Genomic DNA, 13701 nt, shown 5'->3' with positions numbered 1-13701 from the left:
GGGACAACTTCACACAGAGGGTGGCGCATACATGGAATGAGCTGCCAGAGGAAGTGGTTGAGGCAGGTACAATAATAACATTTAAAAGACACTTGGACAGGTACATGGATAGGAAAGGTTTAGAGGAATATGGGCCAAACGCAGGTAATTGGAACTGGCTTAGATGGGCATCTTGGTCAGCATGGTTGAGTTGGATCGAAGGGGACTTGTTTCTTTGCTGTATTACTCTATGACCTTGTACAGGTTATAAAATATTAACAATAAAACTCCGATAATCTGGCATCTGATTGTTTGGAAATCCTGATGGCCCACATTTGACTTACTCAGGTCCACAATGCAAGCGGTATGTATAGCCAGGGCTGGGGTTCCAGAGTGCTTGTACATTTCCCCACTCCCTCACAGCTCACAGGTTCACTGGAAAATGTATTAAACTACAGTGTATCATATAAAAAAAAGTGAAATAAAATGTGTTTGGGTATTAATAGCAGTAACATAATGGTCCTGAAAACCTGCTAGTTTATAGTATGCTACAATGTAATATAGAGACACCATCACTGGTTCATTGCTGCCTATCTGGGTCATTCTCATTGACCCAATCATGGCACTTTAGAAATTTTTTTTTAAGAAAAAGAGGTGGAAATTTTGGAAGTATTGAGTGTTACTTTTTAAATTGTCAAAAGAAATGTCAATCACAGCACCTGATGCTTTGTAATGGATTCCATATGTAATAATACCTTGTAGCTGTCATACTGCCTGCTTGCTAAAATCCTTGTACAGATGATAAATGTTAAAATATGAGATTGGCCAATAGTCTGATATTTCCACATTTGAATAGATAGATCAACTTGGAAGTGTAAATTCAAGGGAAAAGTGTAACTGCAAAAAGAAATGTACAACTGTTAATCTTTTTTATATGCATCTGACTCAATGCACAGACACTTCCTGTAACATGATTTAATTATTAAATCTGTTATTGCCATTTAAAAAAAAATAATGCTTGGCCATACAAGGAAAAGTTGGACAAACGTGGGTTGTTTTCTCTGGAGCAGCAGACACTGAGAGGAGACCTGATAGAAGTTTAAGAGTATGAGACACAGACAGAGTAGACAGACTATCTTTCTCCTAGGGTCGAAATGTCTAATACTAGAGGGCATGCATTTGAGGTTGGGTGGGGGGGGGGGGGGGGGGGGGGGGAGAAAGTGAGTTCAAAGGTGGTGTGTGGGGGCAATTTTGCTTTTTTTAAAAAAGCACAGAGTGGTGGGTGCCTGCAATGTGCTGCCAGGGTGGTGGTGAAGACAAATACTAGAGATGCACTCAGTTAGGCACATGAATGTGCAGAGAATGGAAGGATATGGACATCGTGTAGGCAGAAGGGATTAGTTTAGTTAGGCGTTTAGTTACTAGTTTAATTAATTTGTCACAACATCGTGGGCGGAAGGGCCTGTTCCTGAGCTGTAATGTTCTATGTTCTACTTGATCTTTTGGGTATTAAATGGAAGTAGTAATTTACTAAAGGTATTTTGGATTATACATAAATATATACACACATGCATACATGTATAATCCAAAAAAATGTTTTTGGGAAGTCTACCATTCAAAATTTAGAATGATAAACTGCCCAAATATCAAATATTTCAACAGTTTCCACAAGTTGAGATAAGCAACCCAAGATCTGGAAGGCTGTCTGGGGCACACTCTTGCCTGGTGGGGGGTCTGTTACAAATCCTTAATGTTAAAAACTTCAGCTCCACAAACAGGTTGCTAATTTAACAGCATTTTGCCATGTTTGGGCAGTTTATCTTTCTAAACTTTGAATGGTGGACTTCCCAAAAAAAATCACCAATCAGTCATAACTTGGCATTTGCCACTACCTGTACTATGAGAAACTGTCCACAGAAATTTATTTATTTGCAGGTAGACCAGTGTGGAGCATTCATTCCACAAATTGTGACCCATACAGCAGCAAGCAACGATTAGTTGACAGCTGCTTGAAGTCTTGCAGATTCAGCAACTGGGATGAGCTACTGGGTCAACAGTTCAGCATTCTTGCAGGATGCCACATTTACAGTGCTGGGCTCAGCCAAGTTCAGTTTGAGCAGCTGCACTTCAACACCAGTTACAAAAATGTACTAGAAAAATACATGCCAATAAACTTATCCTTGTAACTATTAGAATAAAACTGAATTGAAGGCTTCCAATACTAAATCAGTTCTGACTGTCCCCAATTTTGAAGTAGAAGGGAAAGATTTAAAATGGACTAGAAGGGAAGCATTCGTCCCCCACACAGAGGGTGGTGTGTATATGGAACGAGCTGCCAGAGGGAGCTGCAGAGACAGGTGCAATTACAATGTCTAAGACATTTAGACAGGTACACGGATGTAAAAAGGTTTAGATGAAATATGGGCCAAGTGCAGGCAACTGGGACTAGCTCGGATAGATATTTTGGCCAGCATGGACGAGTTGGGCCGAAGGGCCTGTTTCCGTACTGTATAACTATGGCTATAAGAAAAGATTAAAGTCTCAGGCTTGATATGTTGATAGCAATTGCAAAGTGTACTTGTTCAAAAATTGAAGCACTCTTGCTTCAGACTCAGATGGCTGACTTTATACTCCATTCCAGAGACAGGACCCTTAATCTGGTCTGACACATCAATCAGTACAAAGGCAATGCTGCATTGTTGGAAATGCAGTTTTTCCAAACCACAAGAGTGAAAGTTAAAATTCCCATTATGTATTTAAGGGCCCAAAACTTAAAAGTTATCCATTTATCTCATTATTGTATCTTGACCCTTTGATATGCACCACTTTATCTTCTACATTTCCCCAAAGTATCACAGTAACTGCACTTGGAAATAAATTTACCTTGTTGATCATGTACATCGTCAGGATAGGTTTCTTATATTATGATAGATCAAATACATTTGTCAAACATGCACAACCTTAGTGATATTTTCATAAATATATGCATTTAATTCCTGAAAGTGCTTCCTACAATTTAAGGAGCAATTAAAATGTCAAAGCTATCCTCTCCCCACCCATAAATACTTTTCTGCTGTAGAGTATTGCATTTAAGAACAGATCCAAGACTGGTTAAAAGAAATGCCTGAGATATTTACAAGAAATGATTAATTTATATAAATAAAGTCACTTCTAAAATCGCGTTTATACTGGTCAAGATAACATTTCTGCTGCCTTTTAACCATTCATCAGTTAAGTGGAATGGATTAACCAGAGGATTGCTTCTCTCTCCACGGATACTGACTATTCCCAAAATTTTGTTCAGGTTTCAGATTTCCAGCATCTGCAGCATTTTATCTTTGTATTCGAGATTTCCTACCTTCTTTGTTTTCCAGGATATTTGGTGCAAATCCACCTTCATCGCCAACGTTGATGGCATCCTGCCCGTACTTGTTCTTGATAACATTCTTCAGGTTGTGGTACACCTCAGCACCAATGCGCATTGCTTCCTTGAAGTTGGCAGCACCAACTGGCAAGATCATGAACTCTTGCATGGCCAACTTATTACCAGCATGAGAGCCACCATTGATCACATTAAATGCCTGGAGAGGCAACCAGAAAAATGCTAAACCAGATGGTAGAATCATTAATACATTAAAATAAAAATCAGAGTGCACGTGGTTGAAAATGAAATACACTTATTGCCTTTCACATACAGTCCATAGAAACAACTTGTATGAGATATTCTGGAAATACACACTGTTATTAATTACATCAGAGCATTAACCACATTGAGTGGGTCGACAGTATCACCTCCAAATATGGAAAATTAAAGACCACAGTGCAGTTGTAGCCATGATATGGTCCATATTGCAAGCTACCTGCCTGAAAGAGGAAAATGAACTTGCATTCTCTCCCCCTCTCGGAACTCATGACAATGATAAACCGATTTACCACACTGCCCACGTGGGAGGCAAGAACTCTCATATTTAGTAAGTACCTAGTAAAGCACTTGAATAGCCAATGCATAGAAGGCTATGGATCAAACAAGTATTAGTTTGGGATTAGTATAGATGGGTTCTTGATGGTCAGCATGGACATCAAGTAATACAACACAGAAATAGACTCTCCAGCCCAACTCGTCCATACTGACAGAGGTGCTCAACTAAACTAGTCCCATTTGCCTATGTTTGGTCCATAATTGCTCACCTTTTCCTATCCATGAACCTGTCCAATTACTTTTTAAAACATCATTATTGTACCTGCCTTAATTACTTTCTCTGGCAGCTTGTTCCATAAACGCATCACCCTCTGCATGAACAAGTTACCCCTCAGGTCCCTTTTAAGTCTTTCACCTCTCACCTTAAACCCATGCCCTCTAGTTCTTGGTTCCCTTTCCCTGGGGGGAAAAAAGTGGGCCGAAGGGCCTGTTTCTGTGGTACACACCCCTATGATTTTCAAGACTTGGGATTTAGCTCCTGAACCAATCACCATTCACAATAATTGGTACTGGGAGAGACTGGCTTAGATCTTTACCATATCAGAGGCCTGGTAAGTGCAATACCTTCACGGCTTGAAATGTGGCTCCCATTTCCCTAGAAGTGGCCACAATCCACGTCAGCGGCTCAAGGACTTAAATGAAAGCTCCACATGCTCATTTATAAAGTACATACCAAACCCCAGCCCCTCCGCAAATAAATACCCGATGACATTGTAAATCACTGCTTTTGAGGTTGGGGGCTATCCCGAGGAGTGCAGGCACACTGTGGCTAAAGTTGTTTATTTTCAATTTCCTTTCAAACCAAGTTACCTCAATCTTAAAATCTCATCTTTGGCTTCCTCAGCCCTGGTCAAGGACACACTCCCCAGAGTGATCTATGTGCATCATCTTTCTTCCTTTATGAATATGAAGTGTTCAACTAAAGAGATCAGAACGCTAGAGAAACAAAGGACTGCAGATGCTGGAATCTAGATGAAAAACACGATGATGCTGGAGGAACTCAGCAGGCCAGGCAGCATTCTCCATGCGGAGAAAAGCAGGCGGTCAACATTTTGGGTCAGGAGCTTTCTTTAGGACTGAAGATAGGAAAAGGGGAAGCCCAATATATAGGAGGGAAAAGCAGAGCAGTGATAGGTGGACAAAAGAGGAGAGGTGGGGTGGGCACAGGGTGATGATAGGTAGATGCAGGTACAAGATGGTGCAGGGGAAGAGGGGAGACCAGATCCACTGGGGGATGGGTCAAAGGTAAGGAGAGAGGAAAAAAGGTGGGGTAGAAAAAAAATAGGCAAGGAAAGGGAAGAAAAGAAGAAGCATGGTTGCCGGGGGGGGGCGTGGTGTTGGTGGGGAAGAGGGGTGGGGATTACCTAAAGTGGGAGAATTCAATGTTCATGCTGTTAGGCTGCAAGGTTCCAAGACAGAAAGTGAGGAGCTGTTCCTCCAGTTTGTGCTTGGAATTCTCCCGGCAGTGGAGGAGGCCGAGGACTGACATATCTGTGATAGTGTGGGAGGGGGAGTTGAAGTGACCGGCAACGGGGAGATGCAGATCATGGTTACGGAGAGAGCGCAGGTGTTCTGCAGAACAGTCACCTAGTCTGCGTTCGGTCTCAGCAGTGTAGAGGAGGCCACACTTGGAGCACCAAATGCAACAGATGATATTAAGGAAGGTGCAGTGAATCTCTGTCTCACCTGAAAGGACTGTTTGGGTCCCTGGATGGAGGTGATGTTGGGGCAGGTGTTGCACATATGGCGGGGGCAGTGGAAAGTCCCCAGGGTGGGGGGGGTTCGAGGGTCGAGGAGTGAACTAGGAAGTCACAGGGAGCAGTCCCTGTGAAAGGCAGAAAGTTATATTTTTAATATTGGTTACCCATTCCTCCCCCACAAGTAACACTGCAACCCAAGTCTAATCCTGACATGTTATATACAGCACTACTGTAGTACCACAAGCCCTCAGATCCCATTCATCGGGAATCGTGCAATTATTCTCCAGGGGAGAAAGAATTGGAGAACCCGGTATTTAACCCCATCCTCAAGTCAAGTGCATCAGCAACATCCGAACACAACCCAAATGAATTGATTCAAAGTTAATTTTGGCAAATGGAGATCATATTTCATGACTGATGGGAACAATCTGAAACCCTAATTGAAACAGTAGTAGTTGTTTACTTTAGTCTGTGTAAGTGCCCAAGTAGGATACATGCAGAGAGTACTGCATTTGAAAATGGCCTCAGAGACTCCCTAACATGTTAATGAGCTGCACCAATGGGGATTTGTAACATTAGACAAGATCTGGAAGTTCTCAACAGATAAGCACTTAACAGCAAATGGTATCGATTATCCTTTCAGCAGAGCACAAAGGAAATCCACTATTAGTAAATCATTAAGGAAAATCAAGTCCAAAGTCCATGCTCAGCAAATTACTTTTATAAAATGTATTCATTCACGAAGGTCATTGCATTCATTGTCCATCCCTATCTGCAACCCCCCCCCCCTTCCCCCAACAACTGAGAGGCAGTTAAGAATCAAAAACATTAGGTGGTCTGGAGTCATACATGGGCCAAATGAAGATGGGCTTCTAACAACAATCTAAAGTTTCTTCTACGGCCTTGGCGGGATGTCAACTTGCGTCACTGTTACCAATCTGTCTTTGGATACGAGGAGCAATTTAACCACCACGTAATGGTGTGCTAAAGTTTGGCAATGGGGAAAGTAAACAAATCTGAGTCATTCACGATTCTAACCACTCCACGACTGGCACCTAGGACTCCAATTACCGAGGCCCTAAACTCTGAATTTCTTTGCTAAAACTCCTTCCTTCTGAACACCCATCTCTCTGAATAAGCTCTGATACCTCTGTTGCTCAGTGCTGTGTTTTGATTGATAGCACCCCTGTAAATCTCCTCGGTGCATTAAAGGCACTGACTAAATTCAAGGTGTTGGTAGACCATTGACAGACTGAGTATGGCACTCAGTACCGATCAGAATTTAGCAACATTTGGCCCAAAGGGAAGGAAATGTCAACTAGTGTTTGCAGTTGATGGGACAGAGCAGGTTATAGACTAGGACTTCAATTAAACTAAACAATGAAAGAAAACAAGTCTTTTAAAAACAAAAATGGGATGCGCCCGTTGCTGACACAACCAGCATCCATTGCCCGTCCATGGTCATTCTTTGGGAAGGTGGTGGTGAGCCTTTCTTGAACTATTGCATTCCTTCTGGTGGAGGTACTCCCAGTGTAATGTCAGGTTGTGTTCCAGGATTAGACCCACTCGTGCTGAAGGGATGGTGTTAGGTTTCCAAGACAAGAAGGTGTACTGTTCAGAGAGGAACATGCAGGTGATATCTACTGCCTTCCTTTCTCTTGGTGCTAGAGGTCGCAGGTTTAGGAGATGCTGTCAGAGCATTCTAGGCAAGTGCATTTTGTAGAAGCTCTGAATTGCAGCCAAAGTAGTGGACGGAATAAATGGTCAGCGTGGAGGTGGGGTTCTGATCAAGCAGCCTGCTTTGTGACAAATGGTGATGAAAGTGGAGTATTGCAGAAGCTGCACTCATTCACACACACACGTATTCCTTCAAAATTACATAGGTAATTGTTTTATTATTGTCACATGTACCAAGATACAGTGAAAAGCTTTTGTCTGTGTGCCATCCAGACAGATCATTCCATAGACCAAGTACATAGAGGTAGCACAAAAGAAAAACAGAATAGAATGCAGAATATGGGCTCACAGTTACAGAGAAAGCACAGGGCAGGTGGACAAATAAAGTGCAAGGGTTTATGACGAGGTGGATCGAGAGACCAAGAGCTCATCTTTATCGTACAAGAGGTCCATTCAAGTGTCTTATAACAGCGGGACAGAAGCTGTGCTCAAGCCTGGTGGTACCTGTTTTCAAACTTTTCTATCTTCTGTTCAATGGAATGAGATGGGGGATGGAGAAGAATGACCAGCGTGGGAGGGGTCTTTGATTACGTCAGCGGGAAGTGTAGACAGAGTCCATGGAGGGGAGGCTAGTTTTCATGATGTGCTGAGCTCTGTTCACAACTCTTTACAGTTTCTTGTGGACATGGGTAAAGCAGTTACCATACCAAGCCGTGATGCATCCGGATAGGATGTTTTCTATGGTGCATCTGTCAAAAATTGGTGAGGGTCATGGGGGACATGCCAAATTTACAGCACAGGAACAGGCCCTTCGGCCCACCATATCTGTACAGACCACGATGCCACTCCAAACTAATCCTATCTGCCTGCACAAGATCTGTATCCCTCTGTTCCCTGCCTGTTCATCTGTCTAAATGCATCTTAAACATTGCTGTTGGAATCAGCTTCTACCACCTCCCCTGGTAGTGTGTTCCAGGCACTGAGCACTCTGGGGGGGAGAAAAAACCAACTTGCCTCACAATTTCCCCCCTCACCTTATCCCTATACCTGTGCCTTTCACTCAGAATACATTTTCTAATTGCTCAAATGTTCCCGAAGTACAAACTTACCGGGACCGGCAGGATAACTTGTGTATTGCCTGCAAGATGGGAGATGTGCCGATACAGGGGGACCCCTTTCTCTGCAGCTCCTGCCTTGCACACAGCCAATGAAATGCCCAGAATGGCGTTGGCACCAAATTTAGCTGAAAATGCAAATCAAGTACAAAACATTACCACAAATACAATGAACCAGTTCATATCATCTCAATGCAATTAAACAAAAGCTTCCCCCAATGTCCTGGCTGACAGCAGTGTTCATGTTCCATGACCTATAGAAGATTTGGGCTCAATATTGGGCTGTAAAGCAACCAGCCCAGGAGGAAGCAGGCTGTAGGTGTTGGGTCTCGACCTGAAACGTCAACTGTCCCTTTCCGTCCATAGATGCTGCCTGACTCGCCGAGTTCCTCCAGTGCTTTGTGTTGCTACAGCTGTTAGAACTCGGTTTCAAGGTCAAAATAGAATTCGAGTCTGTGTGAACTACCACTCCCAACTGCTGCTTGCATCTACCATCTCACAATGTGCAAAATGGGAGAACGATCAGCTCAGAGGAGATGTACCCTACCCTCAAGTAAGCTGTTAGCCATGGGAAAGGAGGAATTGTGCATCCGTGAAATTACAACATGGGAATGAGATGGACACCTCTGGACATTGAAAATTATTAGGGGTTGGACACACAATGATGCAGGGTTTCAGCTCGAAACGTCGACAATTCCTCCCCCACCAAACAGATGCTGCTCGACCTGCTGAGTTTTTCCAGCAGATTGTTTGTTGCTAATTATTAAGGGTTTACTGGTTTACCTAGTTGGGTACATTTAAAACTATAATAACATTTCACGTGGACCCCAAATACCAGACATGTGGAAGGCAGGCATGGCTTCATTTGTCCTCATTCTCAGCCACCAGGAGGGGAACCTATGGGAATTCCCAAGACAGTTTCCAATTGACAATACTCTTCAAGAGCAAGAGGGGAAATGCACAAATCCGATTTGACTGTTGCCACCATCCAGCCTCAAACTGCCATCAATGCTGTTGATCATCAAGATACTGTCTAGATGGCACCTGGACAGGGTACAATGTGGTGAGCCTTCGAGACTCCCAGTAATATCGGAATTTATTCAGGGCGAGAAGCAAAATTGATCTGGCCCCTGTGGTGAAGAGCACAAATGCCAGAAGACCACTTGCCACCAAGGTTGGTAGGAAGAAGCCATCTCTGAGAAGCTCAGTGGCAGCTGAAGGCAGAGCCAATCTATTGGTGAATTAAGCTTCCATTGAGACAGTTTACAGTTTTCTTGGGGCGTTCCAGGAAAGTTTCATCGCGTCTGAAGAATGCACACCCACATTTGTTCAACGTGCCGTCCATCGCCAGCATCAGCTTGTCAATTTTTTCCTGCTCGCAAACATTTAAATTCTGTGTGGGGAGACAAAGAAGCATCAGACAATGGGCAATATCGATTTTGTGGATGATCTTTTAGAAGACAACAGTTCTCTCATTTCAAGTAGTAACGTAATAAGCAGCGTTATCACTGCATTTACCTACAGCGATACTTAAATTCAGAATATAGGCACTGTTTGTGATGGTGCTGAAATACGTCCCCTGGGATTACAACTGGGAGGGAAGGGAGCAGGGTGGCAAGTTTTTCTTTACAAAACAGAGTGACGGGTGCCTGGAACAGGCTGCCAGGGGTGGTGGTGGAAGCAGATACGATAGTTGCATTTAAGAGGCTTTTAGTGAGACACATGAATATGCAGGGAATGAAGGAATATGAATCATGTGTAGGCAGAAGAGGTTTAATCTAATTTGGCGTCGTGTTTGGCAAAGACATGTTGGGCCAAGGGGACTGTTCCTGTGCTGTAGTGTTCCAAATATCAATAGAAGTGATTGCTTGTCAATTTCCAAAGCAACTCTCTCATGTGGCCTCCTGCGGTGAAACTGGCAGCCTTGAGCCTGCTTACCGTGGGGAGGCTACATGTAAATAGGTTTTTTCCCCAGACTAACTTTTGTTTGAACTTAATGATATTTACAGGAACTCAAAGGTACAGGTGTCCATAAGTGTGTTTGTAACCCAGAGGGCCTGTAAATTTTTCTTTTTCTTTCCTGATACAAACAAAAAGAGGGTTGACCTTCAGTGCTTGGGATAATGGAAAGCAAGGGATAGGTGCCGGTTTCAAATCTTTAAACGCTCTCTGGCTGAGTCAGTGGTTTTTTTGCCAAGATTTGGATCACAGTTACGAGTAGGTACTTCAGTTTTAAGTAGGAGAGTGTTTAACTAGATGCCCTTCTTGTGCATTTTTCTTACTATGTCCTCAGACAGATCAGCTGCTTCCTAGGGCTTTCTTGTAGGACAACGCTTGATGATCAAAAACTTGTTTGGACAGGGGGTGAAGTGAAGTCATGCAAGTTATAACAAACATTTACTTTGAAAACATAAAACCAATATAGTTCTAGGATAAAGTTACACCCAAGAAATGGTTACATCAGCAGGGACTGCTCACTGCTGTTCACAACCACCATTCACGTGGACCTCGTCCTTATCCCACATACTTATCCAGTACTTACCAGCAAAGAATAGAAAAGCAAAAGACTACCACTCGTGCAAATATGTGTTATTGTATCTGGATTTTTTCTTCAGTCAAGCAATAAATTAGAATCAGAGCAACATGCATTCAGATGAATTAATGAACAAGGCAGACTGTGGTACAAATGGAGGAATAACTGAAGCATGCCAAATAGTGATAATATTCATTAACCAGGAACAAAAGCAAGATGAAAAGAATTTTAGGAAAAATTCCACATTTATTAACCCAAATGCAGCAGCACATTAACTGCAATGCTGGCAAATCCTCACAATTACATGGTTCTCAATTAAGCATCATCAAATTGATTTTTCCAACTGAAAGCAATTTGGTTTTAAAATTAAAATTACAGTATTACACAAGCACATGTCTCCACACAGGTCTGTTAATGGCAGCAGACGAGAGGCTAGAGAATGGCAGACATTAACCAAAGGTAAGCATGTTCACTAAAACATGGGCACACAGGTATTATTCTGCCATTTCCAACCAAACAATTTCTAACCTGTAGAATTCATTGCAAATGCCATCAAAATAAAGTTAAGATGCAAAGTAAGAGTTGTGACAAATCCTGAATGTTGTCTGAATTAGATTGTCCCAAAACCGATTCCAAGCAGAATGAGTGAGTGAAGCAATTTATGAAGCAAATAAGAGAAATATTCTCTGCTTAATATTTCCTACTTCCACAGTCCCAAGTTCATATTGTCCAAAATGGTTGTGGTTCAAGGAACACCAAGAAAAAAATGCAATGCTTTGACATGCATATTTCCACAAGAATAATTTTGTTGAGTTGCAACTTAATTTTTAAAATTAAATCAAATCAGAATAAACACAAATAAATCAGCCACACTGCATTACAAGAACTGATTTATTAAGCCAAAGTTAAAGTTACCAATAAAATATAAATGGATCTGATCCAGCTGCTGGAGATGTTACTGCCACATCCAGGTTCAATCAGATAAAAGTAAAACGAATGAACAGTCTAGAAATGCAGCACAAAGTTTATGCAGACAGAAGCGTGTTGTTAGTACTAAGCTATGTTGAAGGTTCTTTCCAACAAAGAATGAACTTCAGCTGCAAATGATCTTTAAAAGTTGGTGTATTTCATCAATTGTAACATCTTACAATGAAGAATCCTTCAAACTGAACTCTATTCATGATACCTTGTCTACTTATTAAATTTGTCTTGGATCAAGTTTGGACAAAATATTTCTGTAAATCTTAAGCCACAAAAAGCAGTGCTCACAATCATAACTTCAGTGTTCTCTCCCAGGCCAACATCTCCAGCACTGGGGCTCTAGTTACAGTAAGGTCATGCTGTTTGAGTACCTGACACCAGACTCTCAAAACAGACACCCTCTTGCGAGCTTTGTCACGGGAAGAGACAGAGGGAAAAAAAATTAAGCACGTGCTCAGAGCCTCTTTGATAAAATGCAAAATCACCACCGACTCTTGGGAAACTCTGGCCCATAACTGCTCAAAGTGGAGGAGGAGATGGTACGAGGATGGTACTAAGAGCTCCAGCATTGGGAGCACCCAGAAGCAGTGCATAGATGGTGGAAGGAGTACACCACCTCACAAACAACTGTCCCGTCAGGCACTTCCTGCCCCAACGGTGGAAGAGTCTGCAATTCCCACACGGGCCTCAGAACCCACAAAACCAGAGGGGAAGCAAGTCATCCTTCATCCTGAGGGTTGCCTACAGAGTAATAATTGAAAATAACATGGTATGTGGAGAATGCTAACCCAAATGTTCTGCATTATGTACATTTGCAATTTTTATGAATAAAGTTTACATTTGAAATTAAAGAATCAACGGAAGCAGATGTTTATCCAGCGAGCTCACTCGGGAGGAACAATCCCACCCAGGGTGTCTTGCAGGAGGGAGTCAAGGAACACAACTGCTCTGAGAGTGACAGCAAGAAAAGACGTTTGAAAGTATTTCTGTACCGCTGTCACAATTCAAAATACTGAACACCAAATTTCTGCTGCAGTGACCAACGCCTGGACTGTGGATGTGAAGGAAGATAATCATTTAACAAGACATTGATCATGCTAATATGAAAAATCCTGGGGTGTTTCAAAGATTCTACATGAACCTAAGTTGCTGATGCATTTAATCTATTTTCTCTATGAAATTGCCAACCTTGTCAGAGCAGAATACTTGGCACAGGTCATCGCTGGATGAAGAATGAGCAGAGTGTTGAATGAGTTTGACTATAGTGAGGCGTTTGTGGGATTTTAGCATCAAGTCTGCCTGCAGTCTATTGCCTGATTAAATCTGGAATTTCTGGACATCTTGAACAAGTATATCAATCTCATTAGAGGGAAAATACAGTCCTTCATTAACTGATTTATAATGGAAACATTAATTTCCCATTACAAAATTGCAGATGTGCAGTGCATGCCCTGCACTTTGGTATTTTAATTCAATTCACCACCAACTGCAGTTTAGCAAACAAGAACCAGAGACGAATCTCCACGTTATACTTCGCCAAGTAACCAAAGCAGTTTTGCTGCTGAATTAACAATTACTTCAGTTCAAGACAAACTGGCATTTCTATAGCATCTATCAGAACACTCCAAAGAACTTTACAGCCAGTGAGGTACTTTCTGAAGCAAGGTCAATGTGTACATCGCAAGATCCCACAAAAGGCAAAAGGATAACAACCAGATTTTCTTTTTAAGAAATGCT

The 13701-nt window shown here is 42.2% G+C and overlaps 1 protein-coding gene across 1 annotated transcript in view; it reads right to left on the bottom strand.

Moving 5' to 3' along the window:
• Positions 1 to 13701, bottom strand: part of eno1a (enolase 1a, (alpha)) — a 59347-nt gene that overhangs the window by 17023 nt on the left and 28623 nt on the right. The window contains exons 5-7 of the mRNA XM_052039307.1: positions 9774 to 9843; positions 8445 to 8578; positions 3338 to 3560 (exon numbers count right to left, since the gene is read on the bottom strand). Of these exons, the coding sequence (XP_051895267.1) occupies positions 3338 to 3560; positions 8445 to 8578; positions 9774 to 9843 (427 nt within the window). The remainder of the gene's footprint in view (positions 1 to 3337; positions 3561 to 8444; positions 8579 to 9773; positions 9844 to 13701) is intronic.

This window comes from Pristis pectinata, chromosome 26, assembly GCF_009764475.1.
Source record: "Pristis pectinata isolate sPriPec2 chromosome 26, sPriPec2.1.pri, whole genome shotgun sequence".
Taxonomy (NCBI): Eukaryota; Metazoa; Chordata; class Chondrichthyes; order Rhinopristiformes; family Pristidae; genus Pristis; species Pristis pectinata.
Note: the sequence above shows the minus strand (reverse complement) of the source record. Positions and strands in the feature narration are given on the sequence as shown.